The following is a 17,985-nucleotide window of genomic DNA, read 5'->3' on the forward strand; positions in this document are numbered from 1 at the left end:
TTCTTGAATTCACAAGGACATCATCACCACCACTATGATTCTTATTATTTCTTATTTATTGAGCACTCATAATGTTCCAGCCCTCCCCTCCAACCTCTCTTACTCATCTCCATTCCCAACCCCAGGTCTTTGGGAAAAGCTTCATAATCACACCTGGCCCTAAAGACATAATATAAGGACAAATCTCTTGGGGACCCTGGAGTATTTGGTCTTTGGCCAGTCTGTCCCTGGCGCGACTACAGAAATATATATATATATATAATCTTTGCTCATGTCTGTACAATATTGATCTCTGCTGATTGCTTAAAATAGAACCTGATTTTCTCTACTAAAACATTTCCTAAGCCATATAGCCTCTCAACAAAAGGAGGCCCAGCTTTACAGATTAGCCAAGAACCCCACTGCATTTTAAGTAGGTTACTCTGAAATTTTCACAGCAATCTAATACCTGTTTTTCCCTAGAGCTACTGCCCAGAGGAATAGTACTAGGGCCGAGAGGGTGCTTGGGGATGATAAGGAAACACCCATAAGCCCAATCTAAAAATTAGTGGTCATGATGGATGTTTGCTGGGGAAAGGAGCTCTCTTTTTTTCCCAGACGTTTCAGACAACCATCCTGGGCCCACCTGAGGATGCTAACAAAGACAAGTGTCCCCCAAATGCACATATAGTCTAAGGGTACCTTGAAAAGTTGTAAATACTTCCCAGAAAAGTGGAGACCTTGGAGTCCCTTTTGTACCCGTAGATGGTGTCTTCAGCAGTTAAGTGGTATTTCCTTTACCAGTCTTGGATTTCCTGGGATGATCAGAGGATGTTAGGTAATGATAGACCCGTCTAACCCTTGAAGGAAATCGTATTCAAGTCTGATGGCTGGATGAGAAGTCAATGGCTGCTTTGAACATGAAATTGGCTCCTCCCCAAGCCCAGCCCTGGCACAGATGTGCTTCAATGCCAAGAGGACTGCTTCCTCAGACACCTCTGGTGAGATTCAAGGCCTTAATGCTGGCAGGTGAGTTAGGCAACAGAACAAGTTGCTAGCTCAAATGGCTGGTATAGTGTGACACCACTAATAAGAAAATGATGACTCATATGTTGCTGGTGGAAGGGGGGTGTTCTGGTCAGGGGCTAGAGACTCGCTCTGAGGGTTTGCATTGCTAGGTGGACACTGGACTTGGGGAACTTCCTCTCCGGACAGCTGGTCAATCAGCTCAGGGACCACATAGGACTGCTGCTGATTCACCCACTCTGAGACCTCCTGGGCCTGCAGAGCACCCTCCCCAGGGAATTCTAGGGGAGGGTTATCAATCTCAGGTGTGTCCCGAGACAACAAATTGATTGCAGAAGCCTCTTGGGCCAGCCTGCCAATGTCCACAGAGAATTCCTGGCATGATTGGCTGAGCTCTTCAGGGATCTTTTGGGTGGGCCTGCCAACTTCCCCAAGGACTTTCTGGGCCAGGCCACCAACCCCTACAGGGAACCCATGGACCAGCCTGCCAATCTCTACAGGGACCCCCTGGCATGGCTGGTTGACCTCCTCAGAGTTCTGGCAAAGTTCACAAGCTTCCCTGGAGACTTTCTGGTACAGCTGGCTGGCATCCTGGCATGGCTGGCTGATTTGAGGGACCTCCTGGCACGTCTGGTTAACATCATCATGGTTCTCCTCACATGGCTGGCAGATGTCAGGGACCTGCTGGCATGGCTGGTTGACCTCTTCAGGGATGTCCTGGCATGGTTGGCTGACCTCCTCAGCAACTGCCTGGCATGGCTGGTTGGTTTCCACAGGTGGTTCCTGTGGGGACTGGTTTTGTTCAAAAGGCTCTTGCTGCCCTTCTAAAGGGGGCTCTCGTGTGCCACTCCCAGGGGCCTCCTGGAGCAGCCCAAAGCCTTGATATTCTTCAGTCACATGTGAGCTTACGGAGGGCTGATCACTGAAGCCAAAAGGGCAGTTACCATCCACTGCAGTAGGAGAGGAAGGACCAGCACTGGACACAGTGCTGGAAGGGCCGCTGCTGTCTGCAAAGCAAAGCCAGGAGACCAAGTCAGACAAGCTGGAAGTACTGGCTCTACTCTGTGTAGTTCAAATGCCAGAACAGATGGTCTTTATTACTCATGTCTTGGGGAATGAGGGTCTGAATTCTTCCTAAGTTATGCAGAGACTCCTAAGTTAGCCTAGCCCAGGAACTGTTGCTCTGGCCTAATGTGTACTACTGGAGTAACACTAAGGGACAGCTAAGATTTCAGAGTGAGTACTGAGGCCCACTTCATCCAGTTCTTTCATAAATGTACACCCATTCCAACTCCAAATTCCCATGATAACCTCATTCCTACTTTGGAAGCATATGAACACTTCATATCAGTGGTTCATAATTAGGGTTACATACCAAAATTATGGGAAATTTTTAAAAAATACATATTTCCAGGTTCTATCTTCAGAAATCCTAATTCTGTAGACAGACACAAAGGTGTGGGATGTTAAAACACTCCCAGTTAAATCTGACATACATCTTTCATTAAGAATTGTTTCTTTAAAGCTTATTTCTGGGGCAGAGGTAATCATTGTTTACTACCCAAGGAACAAGTAAGCAGGAAAACGTAGAAAAACTTTGTGAATCAGAGCATTAGGAAGGAAAGTGATTTACTCAAAGATGGCAGACTGCCATAGAACAGCAGCAGTTCTTAATTAACCTTTCTGGAGGTCACTGACCCCTTTGAAATTCTAATGAAAATCATGGACTATCTTCCCAGAAAAATGTGCATATGGATATCCTCGCTAATGTTTACATATAATTCCTAGAGTTTGTAGACTTTACCCTGAAATCCATCCACAGATCCAGGTTAGGACCCTCTAAGTTTTGGGACACACAGTGTTCCAGGTTTATGGATATTATATAATATAAAATATAAAAATGAATTTCCTAGATTCTGACAGTAGTAAAATGAAAGACTTAAGTCTTTAATTACACTGTGGGACAACTCCTACCCCAACCTCTACTTCTTCATTGATCCTTACAGGGAACTAATTTACCTTTCCTTTTGTAAATATTGTATTTATTGATGGTACTATAGCTTTATATTTAAACCACTCTAATATCAACAATGATAGATTTTGGAAATAAAGGATGCCTGAATATATTGCCATCAGGAGAACTGGGAGAGTTTGTAAGCCTGAGTCTGAAAACTCAATGATTCATTAATCTTTGAGTTTAAGGAATGCCAGCTATCTCTTTTCTGGAAAGGATCATAGGAGGCATGCTTCAAGCAGAAAAAAAGAGATGAATGTGGTTTGGGATCAACAAGGCCTATTGAGGGCAGACAGACCCCAAAGGAAATGTTTATAAGTGAACTACACATCTGATACTGAGATTTTAGAAAAAGAAGAAAAAAGATGTAAGCTGAGTTCACCCAAAGATGATGAAACAGTAGCCTTAATATTCAGCTAGTAGTTTGATTCAGACAAATCAAAGAATTCAGACAGAAAACAGAAGTTGAAGAAAGGTAGGATTTCTAGGGCACAGGACCTATAAACACTCACTACTGGACAGAGAAAAAGCCTCAATGGCAAGGTGAGTATAGAATAATCTGAAATTCAGGGGAAGAATTCTTGGTGTCAGGAAGGAAAGTTTCTTCTGCATAAAGGGTGTCAGAAGCGTACAATTCTACAAGCTTACTCCAATGCTAAAATACGAATCTTTGCTTCAGTTCTATCCAAGTAAAATAATAAAAGCCATGTTTGATTTTAGATAGTCCCTGGAGGACTCTTCCACTGCCAGTGTCCCTGCCCATAATCGCCCAGAGATCACCACTGATCTCCCTACCTACAATTACCCTAAGAATTCCTTGTGGTTCCACTGTTCACCCTGTTACCAAGGATAAATAGTGATAGGCTGAGATTATGAAGAAGAGATGGGAAAAAGCAGCACCTGAACTTGAACTAACAAATGAAAACAGACAACTGGAAAGGAAGGACATGTAGAGAGCAGTAACTGATTCTAGTTTCTTTCTCCCAGATTTTCTATATATCCAGGGTCCCTCCCAAGTCACTTTTACTTGAGAAGGCTATGGACAACCAAATGGGGATCTAAGGAGAACGCAGCCTTCATCTTTTCTTCCCCAAAGGACCCCCTCGGCCACTATCATTTAGGAGCCCCTCCAGTGAGATAAAGAATCCACCTGCAATGCAGGAGACCTGGGTTCAGCTCCTGGGTTGGGAAGATCTCCTGGAGAAGGGAAATGACTACCCACCCCAGTATTCTTGCCTGGTGAATTCCACAGACAGAGGAGCCTGGCAGGCAACAGTCCATAGGTTGCAAAGAGTCAGACACGACTGAGCAACTAACGCTTTCACTCTCTTCCCAGTAAAACAGAGGGGATGTGGAGGACAGAGGTGATGGACGAGAGAGAGGAAACAGATGTGCCCTTCATCCTGGAAGCAGCGAGTGTGACTGCCTTCTTGCCTGATTAGTCCTGGTCTTTCAGCCCTCACCTCTGTTTCCCTCCTGGGGTGAGCCTCTCATTCGCTGATCCCTCCACTCCCCCCATTCCCTCTCAGCCTTGTCTACGCAGTTCCAAGAGAATTACTTACACCAAGGGGGCTTTTCAGAGCGCTGTTGGAGTTGTAGGGTAGGTGAGTGAAGAGTGCGAGGTGGAGAAAACGGGCTGTCAGAGGCTTGGTTGCTGTGCATAGAGTCAAAGAGGGCTGGACAGGTGAGGGAGAGAAAGGGAAGGAAAAAAAAGCCCATGAAGAAGAATTCAACAGCCACAGGTTCTAAATATAAGTCAAATCTGACTTACACTTCCTTAGGCTGAGAAGTAGCATCTCCTAGGGATCCTTCATACAAACCATTTTTAATATTTTAAACTGTATGTTATGAATATTTTCAAACATTTAAAAAAATACTTGAAAGACTAGTACAGTCAATACCTATGTATTCATCTTCTTTATTTAACATGTTAACATTTTGCCATATTTGTTTCATCTATTTCTTCATGCTTAAGTTTTTTAAAATAAATGACAAACATTATGAAACATTTCACCTGTAATACTTCAGTATTCATTTCTAAAGTATTAGACATTTTTCCTATATAGCCATATACCAGATAAACTTTAAAAATACCCTAATATCGTCTAAATACCCAATCTATATTCAAATTTCCCCCAATTATTCCCAAAATGTCTTTCATAGTAAGATCCAAACATGGACCATGCATTCCATTTTATTATGTCTTCAAAGTCTCTTTTAATCTAGAATACAGCTTTCCCCTATTTATTTTTTTCACAGTGACTTTTGAAAAGAACAAGCCAGCTGTCTCATAGAATGTCATAGTCCACTCTCTGGATTTGTCTGATTGCTTCCTCATAGAATCATTTAACTTGTTTCACTATCCCTATAAACTGGAGGTCAGATATAAAAGGCTTGATTCCATGATTCAGGTGCTTTTCTTTTCTGTAGTATAAAAATGAATGCTTACATTTTAAATGTTTTTTTAGGTTTTGATAATTTTTTTAAAAATTGAAGCATAGTTCACTTATAATGTTATATACAATAAAGGTATACAGCAAAGTGATTCAGTCACAGAATATAAATATATATTCTTTTTCAGATTCATTTCCACTGGAAGTAGAAGTGGATATTTGTACTTCCACTGTGGATGTACTGTAATTCAATATTACAAGATTTTGAATATAATTCCCTGTGCTATACAGTAGGTCCCTGTTGGTTATCTACTTCATATATTGTAGTATGTATACGTTAATAACAAATTTCTAATTTATCCCTCTTCCCCCTTTCCCCTTTGGTAACCATAAGTTTGTTTTCTACATCTATGAGTCTATTCCTGTTTTATAAGTAAGTTCACCTGTATCATGCTTTAGATTCCACATATAAGCGACAGCATATGATATTTATCTTTGACTTACTTCACTTAGTATGATAATCTCTAGGTCCATCCATGTTGCTGCAAATGGCATTATTTATCCTTTTTATGACTGAGTAATATTCATATATATATATATATATATATGTGCACCACATATTCTTCATCCATTTATCTGATGAACATTTAGTTGCTTCCATATCTTGGCTACTGCAAATAGTGCTGCCATGAATCCTGGGGTGCATGTATCTTTTCGAATTATGGTTTTCTCTGGATATATGCCCAAAAGTGGGATTTCTGGATCATATGGTAGTTTTATTCCTAGTTTCTTAAGGAGCCTCCATACTGTTCTCCAGAGTGGCTGCACCAATTTGCATTCCTACCAACAGTGAAGGAGGCCTCCCTTTTCTCCACACTCTCCCCAGCATTTATTATTTGTAGACTTTGAAGATTGGCACTCTGACATTGCAGGCAGATTCTTTACCTTCTGAACCACCAGGGAAGCCCCTTGGCAAGAATACTCAAAGAATATTCTTGAATATGTCCATCATCTTGGAGGCACATAATGTCTCATTATCCCACTACGTTACTACTAAGTTGGCGTGCGTGCATGCTCAATCATGTCCAACGCTTTGCAACCCCATAGATTGTAGCCTGCCAGGCTCCTCTGTCCATGGGATTTTCCAGGCAAGAATGCTGGAGTGGGTTGCCATTTCCTTCTCCAGGGGATCTTCCCAACCCAGGGGTCAAAACAGTGTCTCCTGTATCTCCTAAAATCGGTAGGTGAGGCTAAGTTTACTAATGAGGTTTAAATAGGGCTCACAAGATCTCACCATTGAAAAGGTTTCCCCTTCTGATTATAGATGATCCTTTGGCACTGTGGAACCTGATTGACATTTCTTTGTGTTAGTATCCACTGATGATCCTTAATTATTTTATTAGGAGTGTCAAGTGGTGATTTTCTAATTCTATCAAGTATTCTATATTTATTAACTGGCATATTTTCTCTCTTCAACTGGCACCATTTGATTACATTAAAACTGCAGTTCTTACTGAACAGGTAGGATAAGGGTTTATTTCCCTTTAATTAGTTTTCAGAAGAAAGAGTTGGTAAAAGGTATTCACCAACAGTGGCAGATGATTATTATTTTTGTTCTCTTTCTTGTAAGATTCATTATGAGCTTGTGGATGTTCACATGTTTAGTGCACTTTAATTGATTATAGTAAATTATTCTTTTTAATGCTAAAATAATCCAGTTCTGGTCAGTGGGAGCCTCTTCAGGCTTGAGTGCTACTTTGTTTTTGTTACAGCGTGCCTCAGGATCACCTTGAGCTTTCCGTGCCCTAGATAATGCATCCTCAATAAAACTGGTTCTTGGTGAAAGTGAAAAAACTTAGATATTTCATTGGTTTGTAATCCCTCACATGGCGACATTACATTAACAGATATAAAGTAATCTGTACTATTAAAATTTCATGTGGTAGGGAGTGATTGGAGGGAAAAAGTCTAAAAATACTCTATAGGATAGGATTTGATTTAAAAAAAAAAAAGAAAAGGTTAAAAAACATGGACCTAGACCAAGAATACAACCATGGAATCCTGGTTGCTTCTAGTGGGGGATGATATGTGGAAACCAAAATCTAGGCACTAAGAGAGCTCACTGATACTGTTTGTAATGCATTAAGTTACAAAAAGCATTAAAAAACAGAATTTATATTGATATTATCAATTCAAATTTAATATTCTAGTACTTTAAAAATATCTTTGAATTTTTACTTGTATCTTATTTATCTAACTTTGAAAATTCTTATTCCTAATAGGAACATAATTACTTATTTGCATTACTCTATTATATGTGTGTGTGTGCATATGACATATATGCTACAAAATGGTATCAACCTCACTAACAAACCACTGAATGAGGATTATAATTATTTTATAATCCTCATTTTTTTTCCACTAAAAGATTTATAGTCAAAGCACAGTACTTCAAACTTATTTGAAAAGTGATTTTCCCTATGTGATTATATTACTATTTTGATATACAGTTAGGGTAAATTCTTTCTTTTTCTTTTTCAGTTTTAGGATTTGCTTCTTTTGATTTAGTTTTACATTCTGAAAAACATTTACAGGTTCACAAGTCAAAGATTTATAAAAAGGCATACTCAGAGGAAGTTGCTTTTTCTTCATGCCTTCTGTTCCATTTCTGTTGCTCTCCAGTGGTAAACATTTTTATTAGTTTCTGGTATTTACTTTTAGAATTTCTTTTTGCAAATATGTATATTTTCCCTTTACTTTCCCTCCTTATAAAATAGGTAATGTACTATCAACACTCCTCTACACTTTTTTTTTAAGTTAACAATATATCCTGGAGATTACTTCATATCAAGACACATATACCTCCCCCAAAAAACAAACCTTCCTCATTAGTTTTAACAGAGGCACAGCACTCATTTGAGTGGACACGCCACTGTTTATTCAACCATTCTTGCACTGAAGAACCTTTGCATTGTTTCCAAAAATAATAATAAACAGCATAAATAATGTCCCAATGACTCTATATAAATGTTATTTAAACTTTGTGAACAATACCTTCAGAATAAATTCCTAAAATTGTATTATTAGAAAAGGAAGTAACTGTATCTATAATTCTCTGAGATATTACAAAATACCTTCATAGGGGTTGTACCATTTTGCACTCCCACCAACAGTGTATGGAACTGCCTCTCTTGCAACAGACTTGTCAAGAGATTGTGTTATTAAACTTTGGGATTTTTTTCCAAATTAATAGGTGAGATATGATATCTCAGTGTAGTTTTAGTTTGCACATTTCTTATGACCAAGGTTAAGCATCATTTCATAAATGTAATGGCCACTTGCATTTCTTTCCTTATAAACTATCCTTTAAAAAAAAATCACACTTTTGGACTTTTCCTTCTGACATATAAGAGTTCTCTGTATTTTAGGATGATTAAGCCTAAATGTGATATAAACTGCAGAAAAAATTTCTTCTTTGCTTATGATGCTGCTACTGGCTTGCAACATTTAAAAAAATGTTTATATGACTTCAACATCATAAGTTTATATGACTTATTAATCTTTTCCTACTGTTTCCCAAATTTGAGTTTGAGTCACAATTAGGCTCTCTTTATTTTCCAGTGATAAAGGAATCTACCACCATCACCCTTGCTTACTTTTAGTACTTGCATGATTTATTTCTATTATTATTGAAGTGAAGGCCACATAACATAAAGGTTTTAGCACATCCACAATGTGCAATTGCTACCTGTATCTAGTTCCAAAACATTTTCATCACAGTTCCACAACAATTTCATCATCCCTCCCCGCAAAAAAACAGAAAACCCATATCTATTAAGAAGTCACTCCTCATTCTACCCTACTTTCAATCCCTGGAAACCACCAATTTGCTCTCTGTCTCTGTTCTGGATCTTTCATATAAATGGAATCATACAATATGTGACTTCTTCTGTCTGGTTTCTTTCACTTGGCATGTTTTTGAGGTTCATCCATATGGCAACATGTATCAGTACTTCACTCCTTCTTATGGTTCAGTACTATGAGATTATATGCGTATACCACATTTTGTTTATCCATTCATGTACACTTCAGTCGTTTCCACCTTTTGACTATTACAAATAGTGTTACCATAAACTTTCGTGTGTAAATGTTTGTTACAGTACCTGTTTTCAGTTCTTTTGAATGTGGGAGGGGAACTTCTGAGTCAAACAGTAATACTATATTTAGGTTTTTGAGGAACTGTGAAACTGTTTTCCACAGAGGTTGCACCCTTTTACATTTCCACCAGCAATGTACAAAAATTCTAATTTGTTCATGCCATTATCGACATTTATTTTCTGCTTGCTTTTATTCTATTTCTCTCGTTTTTAAAATTATAGCTATCCTAGTGGGTGTGACTTTGATCTGCATATCCCTAATGATTACTGAGGGTGAGCAGTATTTCATGTGTTTCTTGGCTATTTGTATATCTTTTCTGAAGAAGTGTCTACTTGAGTCCTTTGCCCACTTTTAAGTTGGGTTGTCTTTTTAATTAACTAATTTTTGGCTGTGTTGGGCCTTCATTGCTGCACAGGCTTTCGTGTTGTGGTGAGTGGGGGCTACCCTCCATCGAGGTATGCAGGCTTCTCGTTGTGATGACTTCTCTGGTTGTGGAGCATGGGCTCTAGAGCATGGGTTCAGTAGCTGTGGTGCATGGGCTTTATTCCACGCAGCACGTGGAATCTTCCCAGACCAAGGACTGAATCTGCGTCTCCTACTTTGGCAGGCAGATTCTTATCTACTGTGCCACCAGGGAAGTCTCTGCTTGTCTTTTTGTTGTTGAAGTGTTATATTCTGGATCTTTATCAGATATGTGATTTGCAAGTATTTTCTCCTTTTCTAGAGGCTGTCTTTTCACTTCCTTTTTTTCCCCCATTTTTATTTACTTATTACTTTTGGCTGTGGTGGGTCTTCATTGCTACATGCAAGCTTTCTCTAGTTGCAGTGACCAGGGGTTATACTCTAGTTGCAGTGCATGGGCTTCCCATTGCAGTGGCTTCTCTTGTTGGAGAGCACGGGCTCTAGAGTGCATGGGCTCATTAGTTGTGGCCCATGGGCTTAGCTGCCCCATGACATGTGGGATCTTCCTGGACCAAGGATTGAACCTGTGTCCCCTGCATTGGCAGGAGGATTCTTAACCACTGAACCACCAGAGAAGTTTGCATGGTTTAATTTTTACTTGCAGATCTCTGATCCCTATGGAGTTTATCCTGGTATATAACATGAAGTATGTATTCAGTTTTAATTTTTGTCAAATGACTATTCAATTGTCCCAACTCTATTCCTTAAATTCTATCTTTCCTCTAGTATTTTGAAATGCTAACTTCAACTATTTCTGGACTTACTATTTCTTTGCTTGGTCTCTGTCCATTCATGTACTGATACCACTCTATTTTCACTATAGACGTTTTATAAAATGTTTTAAAATCTGGTAAGGCCAACATGCCTTCATTGCTCTTCTGTTCAAGATTTCCTTGGCTATTCTTATTTGTTTGTTTTATGAGCACTTCAAATTCAGTTTGTCTGACGTTAGAAAAACAATAGTATTTTTGTTGAGATCATATTAAATTTATAAATTAACTTTGGAAGGAGTGATAGTTCTATGCTTTTGAGTTGACCTATGCAATTAAACATTTTTTTCAAGTCTACTTTTTCAGAGTGCCTATCTTTTTAACTTACCACTCAAGCTCTGGGGAGCATGGGAGTGAGGGCAGAGATAGTGGTTCAAGATAAGAGGATTCTCTATACCTGCAGACGCCTGTGCTTGGGCCTCAGTGTGGCGCTGGCAGACTCTACTCAAGAATTCACTCACTTGACGCAAGGAAAGGGCATTATGCAGTGTTTCCAGGGGGTAAATAGTAGGCACCATGGAGCACCCCTCAAATCCTGTTAGAAAAGAGATGGGCAAAGTCAGCATTATTCCTGCTGGATATACTCCAACTGGCCAAGGAAGCATGGAGAGTCCCTGAGAACCATCAGGAGTGTCTGTTACTTTTGGAGTGTGGGATATCCAAGAGTCTCAGGAGAGGGAACTCTAGAGCCCCTCCAGATTTCCTAAAAATTTCCCAACTCTGGGTGAGTGAAATCACCTCTCACCCTACCTATGGAAAGCCTGCAATGTCCCATGGAAAAATCAACACAATCCCAATAATTTAAGCACCCATACTCTTCTTATACTTTGGGGGGCAGAGGGGGATGTGGATGGGGAACAGAACAAAGGTCCAGAGGGAAGGGGTGCAATCGTAGGTCTGAATGAGATGTAGGGAGTCATGAAGCTGGGAAGAAACAGCAGATTTCAGGGATCACATACTAGAGAACCAGATTAAGGAGAAGGGTTTGGAATCTGAGGAGGGGTTCATGCAGATTTCGGATGTGGGTAGAAAGGCTAGGATATTTGGAAACTGGAGGGCATGCAATACACGTGAAGCTCAGCTCAGGAAAACCACATGCATGAACAGGTTGGGGGATGGAAGTTCTTTCTTGGTTATTTCCATCACATCAAAGCTTCTTTCCTCTGCTCTCACTGCAGACCCCAGACTTGCTAGGATTTCTCTATTCCTTCAGGAAAATGAGGCAAACCCCCTAGAAAAAAGAATAAATACTGATTCTCTGCTCTGAACCCAACAATTCCAATGTAGATCTACATTGTAGGGTGAAGGGTAAACCAACTCCAATCTCAGGGTCTGCTGATGGGAAAAAATATCCCCATTAGAGAATCAAGAAGCATACATCTCAACCACTTTTTCAGTCCCTCATCTTTCCTATGTTTCCTTTATAGCTCTTTAGAGGGACTAAGGGTAGGCAGGACCGCAACATTTATGCAAGACATAGTCTAGAGTCTGACAATGACTGAAACCTACATAACTCAAAAGGATTATACCTGACCATCTTCTAACCTTGGGTCCTTGGTCGATTCAAGGATGCAGCTGAGACCTCTGTGCCTCCATCAGTGGCAGAAGGGCAGGAGAGGTACAGTCCCCAGCTGCTCAGGGCAGCTAGAGAAACATCTGGATTTGAAGAAGGTGGTCACAGAGATAAGAATAGATTCCAGGGCAAGAGACTGCTCTGGAACCGAATAGCACCGGGAATAGGAAACATTAGGAGGCAGTGAGGAAGGAGAGTGGGAACAGGATGAGCAGCCAGCACTCCAGCCACCAGGCAGCCTGGCCCCGACCCCATCCAAGCAACTAAATGCAAGTCGCATAACCTCAGGGCAGAGAGGAGACGGGGGCAGGTGGGCGCTCCCGCCAGAAGTGCAAGAAGCAAAGCAGTCAGGCCCAGCCAGGGCAGTGCGGCAGCCCGCCTGGCGGCAGGGGTACCGTAGAGGCACTCGGGGTCATCCCGGCCTGAGCGCAGCCAGTTCCGGAAGAGGCGCAGGTGGTAGGAGCACTGGTGCAGGTGATGCGCCAGCGCGGCGTCCAGCGACACCGGCCGGCCCCCCGTGCAGTCGGAGGAGACACTGCGCAGCAGCCGGACCACAGGGTGCTGGTCATCCAGCAGCTCTGGAGGGGCTGGGGGCCCCAGCGGGACGCACGGAGACAGAGAGAGAAGAGGGAGAGACAGTGAGCGGGGCGCCGGATGGCAGAGGCACTCCGGGGAGGCAGGGCCATTCAGCTCCAAGGTGAGCCAAGAGTGGGGCAGAGGCACCAGGGCCACGGCCAGAGCCACGGGGCAGCCCTCGCGGCGGGAAGAGCACTGGCATCATGCTAAGAGAAGTCTGGAAGAGGCGAGCGAGTCTCAAAGAATTGGTCAGTGAGACCCCCTCATGCAGCAGTCCCGCCCCCGTGTCTGGCTGTGCAGAGTTCCCTCAGTGCTTACAGACTGCAGTCACATCTTTCTGGACCGGGTGAGCTGGCCATTCTGTAGCTGGGAACTCCAGTGTCCCTGATCGCTCTTGGACAAACCCTAGTTAGGGCTCGCTTCTCAGATGAATGTATTGGCAAGGTTGGGATAGAGATGAAAAGATTCAAAGTCACTGGGAGAAGAGGGTCAAGAATGGCATAGGTGATCGAGATAAAGCCTGAAGCTAAAAGGCTCCTGAAGACTCAGACCGGGTCCTCTGGACCAGACTCTAAGCCAGCCACAGACAAGGCTGGTGTTAGGCAGCTGACACAGATGAGCAGCAATGAGCAGCAAACCAGGTAACCTTTAAAACAGCATGTAAAAAAATGGAATCAATATGTGAAAAGGCCGATACTGATTAATCATCCTTCACTCTTGTTCAAATACACAGCCTTTAAAGAGGTACAGGGTCTTATAAACTGATGACAAGATCTAGAGAAAGTAGGATCAAGGATGCTGAGAACGACTGCTCACAACTCCCAGGCCAGGGGTGGGTTCCACAGGGTGACCCATGTGACTATGCTTCCCAAAGACCCTAGTTTGGACGTCAAGAGATTTCTGTATCCATGGTCACACAACTGTCTGGGTCCCTAGAAGAGAAAGAGCTGGGCAGATCTGGTGGGCACACTGACGCTCTGGATGAAGGAGAGCCACAGTCTCTTTCCGACTATATTAGTTCACCTTGGTAAGTTCAACGTGCAGTTTAGTAAGGGGCCATACTTCCATACTTGAGGCAGGCAGAGGATGTGACGGCAGCTTACCAGGAATACAGGCAGGGATGGGCAGAGGGATGTCTCCTAACAAAGCAAGGAAGAGCAGTGCCTGGCCTCCTTCTCAAAGCCAGGTCCAGTTTCTCCAGCTGCTATTTCAAAGCCACGTGTCATGGCAAAGAGATGGTAATGATGGGCACTAGGTTGGCACACTGTTGTGCACTAAGCTGCTGCAAGCCACTGCAGACAGAGCATCCACTCTGTAATTGCTGGGTCGGTCCAGTCACATTTGGCCATGGGGTAGAGCCCTCTAGCCCCATTTGTCTTCAGGGCCAAATTAAATCTAGATAATCTCCAGCAAGAGACATAAGAACTTCAAGTCTATTTCTCCTAGATCCCAGATTCTGGTTTCTCAGGCACTTTAGCCTTCAAGCTCAAGTGCAAGAACAAAGGCCAGCAGAACCCTGAGGATGCATGCAGGGTATTGGAGGGGATCTTGAAATTACTCTCCTGCATGGTAATTGTCCAGGTCTTTCTTCCTCTCCTCCTTTTGGTAGAATTAATTCTTTTCTTCAATTGGTAAAGCTGCTAACCAAGGCTTCAGGAAACTAGAGATACATACAGAAGCTTAAGGATCTATTTGGGGAATTTGGATCTTTTCTCACAAATGACTTAGGAGAATTGTGATTTAGCTCTGAGGTCAGGGGCCCAAGTTCCTAGTACTATCTTCTGTACCTCCCTAAGTAACAAGCCTCCAAGTCCAAATCCCAGGCTGTAGTGTTGGTGCATGAGGTTATATTCTGGAGATGACTGCGGCAAGAAGGCCAGAAGAGCTTGAGGTCAACCACACAGTCAGGCCACTCAGAATGGGAAGATCCTGTCACAGGCACAAATGGGAGCGGGGGACGGGGGTAGGGTGTAAATTGAAAATGTACAGACTATCAGAATAGGGAGACCCCAGCAGTGCCGAGTGGAGAGGCATGGCCTGAACTGGCTGAGATCCAGCAGCTGCCACTGGCTACGGAGCAGGTGATCAGCACCTGGAGTTTCTTCTAGCCAGGAGGCCAGGCTAACTTTCACCTCCCTCAGAGAGTCTTAGCTCTTGAACAGAAGAAAATCATATCAAACAAAATTGGATTTACCTTGAAGATAAGATACAATAGCAGAGAGAAACTAAGGATACAAAGGATAAAACAAAGGGGAAGTCCTGGGCTCCTCACCACACCCTACAAATGAGACCACAGCCCTTCAGTCTGGGTTTACACAGATCTCTAAACTCTCCCACCTTAGAGTGGGCAGACCCTGTTCTTCAGTATTTTTGAAATACGACTTATTCCTAAGCTCCCTCCAGAATCCCCAGTAGACATCTCTATTCTTTACCTCCCCTTCTATGAGGCCACAGTGCTACAGAGAGGCTGGGGCTACATGGAAACCACGTGTAAACCCTCAAGGCACAATTCTTTTTCCTGAACCTACCACCTCCTACTCCTCTCTTTCTCGGTTTTATCCCAAAGCAATCTGGGCTCCTATTTTGTAGGCCCAGGCCCTAGGTTAGTAGTAACATAAAGCAGATGTCAGGAGCACAAGAGCCACACAAAATACACACAATGGCGGGAGACAAGAATACAGAGATGGAACACAATATGCTCAAGACTAATGCCCTTTATGAGTAGGCTTGGGAACTGGGAACCACAGCATTGTTCCACAAGCAAATTAGTCGTCCACTCCAACAAAAGGACTGGTGAAAAAAATAGGAAGGTCAAAATTATATAAGCGCAGGAGTTGGGGGAAAAAAGAGAAAAGAAATGGGGATGATATAGGAGATACTACTCTCTTCCTAAGGGAAACCAGTATCATGTTTGTACAAAGCCTGGCAGTCATGTGATGGGAAAGGAAGAGGCGTAACTCGTTTTGGTGACAATGCTGAAAAAAAGAGACACAGTGGTGATGAAGGTGACCACAGAAATAAGACCTCAAGTTGCCCCAGGGATCGGGCAGCCAGGCTGTGGCTGAGGCTAAGGTCTGTCGCAACAAGGGATGTACCCCAGAAGGGACAATTAGTGAGTGGTTCATTCAGAGACAGCAGGGTGTCAACACAGTGCAGGGAGAGGGAAGTCAGTGTCAGAACTCGGAGGTTAAGTGTCTGGTGGTGACATGGTGAGGAGGAATGACGTTGAGTCAGAAGCAAACGTACCGTTAGTCGGATGCTTTGCAAACGACACAGAAAATCGTTTTACGGCCGGGACAAACAAGAGCTCTGGGGAGAAAAGACATCACGGGGATTATACCCACCGCGGTCCCCGCCCTCTGCTCTGGAATTTGTTCACAACATACTCCTTACTGTTAGTAACAATCTGCTCCCACCCCCACCCTGTAGGTCCCTGTCTACTGTATTTCAATCTTTTCCTTTGGTTAATCTCCTCTCAGGAATCCGTGTGTCATCTCTACCACAATAAGGCCCCACAAACAGCCCTAACCTCACCACCACATCCTCTTTTTGGTCATTCAGAAATAAAAACCTCTGCAGAAACTCTCATCCCTTCCCCCGATCTCTTCCCAGATTGTTTTTCCTGCCTTGGCTAAACAACTTCCCCATCCCTGACCTCCTAGATTTTCAAGGTACCACTGCATTCTTCCTGACCATGGGTCGCCCTCTTTGGTCCTTACCCCTACAGGCCAGAATCCAGGAAAGAATACAAAGGTGGAGTAAACCGATGCGGCAGGGCTGTATGTGGGAGATTATGAAGGGATAAGCATAACTAAGTAGTATTCGTATGGCGAGAGGGAATGCGAATGGAGGGGTGGTGGGGGTCCTGGTTCTTTCTCCCCTCGGTAACTGATGCAGGAAACTTGTCATAAGGCCAGTGTCAGTGCCATTTAAGCATGAATTGCTCTTGAGCTGTGTCTTTGCTGGCGGACGCACGAAGAAAAGTGTTGCCCCCCCCAAACCCACCCACATACCATCTCGGTGCTTCAGACTGGCGGGTGGTAGCTTTTTGCCTTGGCTGCGGGCGTAGTCCTGAAGATTCGGGGCGCTGGAGGAGCCACCCAGCACTGTGGTGCTGAACAGCCCCGTGCACTGTGAGCCTGCAAGGCCGGGAGTGTGTTAGTAGCCACACAAAGCTGCAATTACCGCACAGAAGTACACACGACTTCACATGACAACATCAGGACACACATACACATAATCATTCAGAGCAACCACCCAGAGGCCACCTCACACAACCACAGGCAGCTATCACTATGGTCCACAGCCACTCTGGGCAAGCAGTGAGGAGTCTCCCGAAAGTCTGCTTGGCGGATACAAGAGGCCACTACGAATACAGGGTTAGTCATATTAGGGGAGTCAAAGAGCTACTCAGAGGGATAAACTGTGCTCACTAGGTGGCTCCCAGAAATGTTTGAAGAACAGGTGGACTCCTCTTGCTCTCCCTAGACATAATTCAGTGCTCCTTATGCTCGAAATAGGGTTAGAAGAACCCAGAGATCGAGTCCCTTATATGTGTGAAAGGAAAGAACTTTGATTGGAACTAGAGACCAAGTTTCGAGTAGTCAACTCAAATACCAAGTTCTCATAAGTTCCAATTCCCCTGTTTTTCATCCAACATTCCCTCCCTTCTGTTCTCCTTTAGCCTTTTTACCTTTCCCAAGAAAGTATGAGACTCACTAAATTTTTAAAGCTGGCATGGATTTAAAGATTGTTCAGTTCAACCTCTTGATTTTAGAGATGAGGAAACTGAGATGCAAAAAGGATGTCATTTGCTCAAGGTCATACAGTTTGTTCAGAGCTAAGCTGGACTAGAATCCAGGTCTCCTAATTCTTAGGATCAACTGTGTTGTTAGAAAGGAAATAATTTTTTTCACTGGGAAGAAACAGAGCATTGTTTCTGAAGTGAAAATAGACACAGATTGAAAGGCATGTGAGGGCTCAGGTGATTTATGTAGGACATGCCTACTAACCGCTGAGCACCCTACTCAGGAA

At 43.0% G+C, this 17,985-nt stretch overlaps 1 protein-coding gene across 9 annotated transcripts in view; it reads right to left on the bottom strand.

Moving 5' to 3' along the window:
* PPIP5K1 (diphosphoinositol pentakisphosphate kinase 1) overlaps positions 34–17,985 on the bottom strand; it is a 40,256-nt gene continuing 22,304 nt past the window's right edge. For 5 of the 9 annotated variants that reach the window (XM_018066243.1, XM_018066240.1, XM_018066241.1 and 2 more), the window contains 6 exons: positions 16,965–17,090; positions 16,198–16,260; positions 12,771–12,962; positions 11,200–11,337; positions 4,582–4,695; positions 39–2,012 (listed from right to left, as the gene is read on the bottom strand). In XM_018066243.1, coding sequence (XP_017921732.1) covers positions 1,066–2,012; positions 4,582–4,695; positions 11,200–11,337; positions 12,771–12,962; positions 16,198–16,260; positions 16,965–17,090 — 1,580 coding nt within the window. In that variant the 3' untranslated portion in view covers positions 39–1,065. Of the gene's footprint in view, positions 2,013–4,581; positions 4,696–11,199; positions 11,338–12,770; positions 12,963–16,197; positions 16,261–16,964; positions 17,091–17,985 lie in introns of all 9 variants that reach the window. The other 4 variants (XM_018066246.1, XM_018066244.1, XM_018066245.1 and 1 more) reach the window with 4 other exon arrangements.

The sequence above is a fragment of the Capra hircus genome, chromosome 21 (assembly GCF_001704415.2).
Source record: "Capra hircus breed San Clemente chromosome 21, ASM170441v1, whole genome shotgun sequence".
Taxonomy (NCBI): Eukaryota; Metazoa; Chordata; class Mammalia; order Artiodactyla; family Bovidae; genus Capra; species Capra hircus.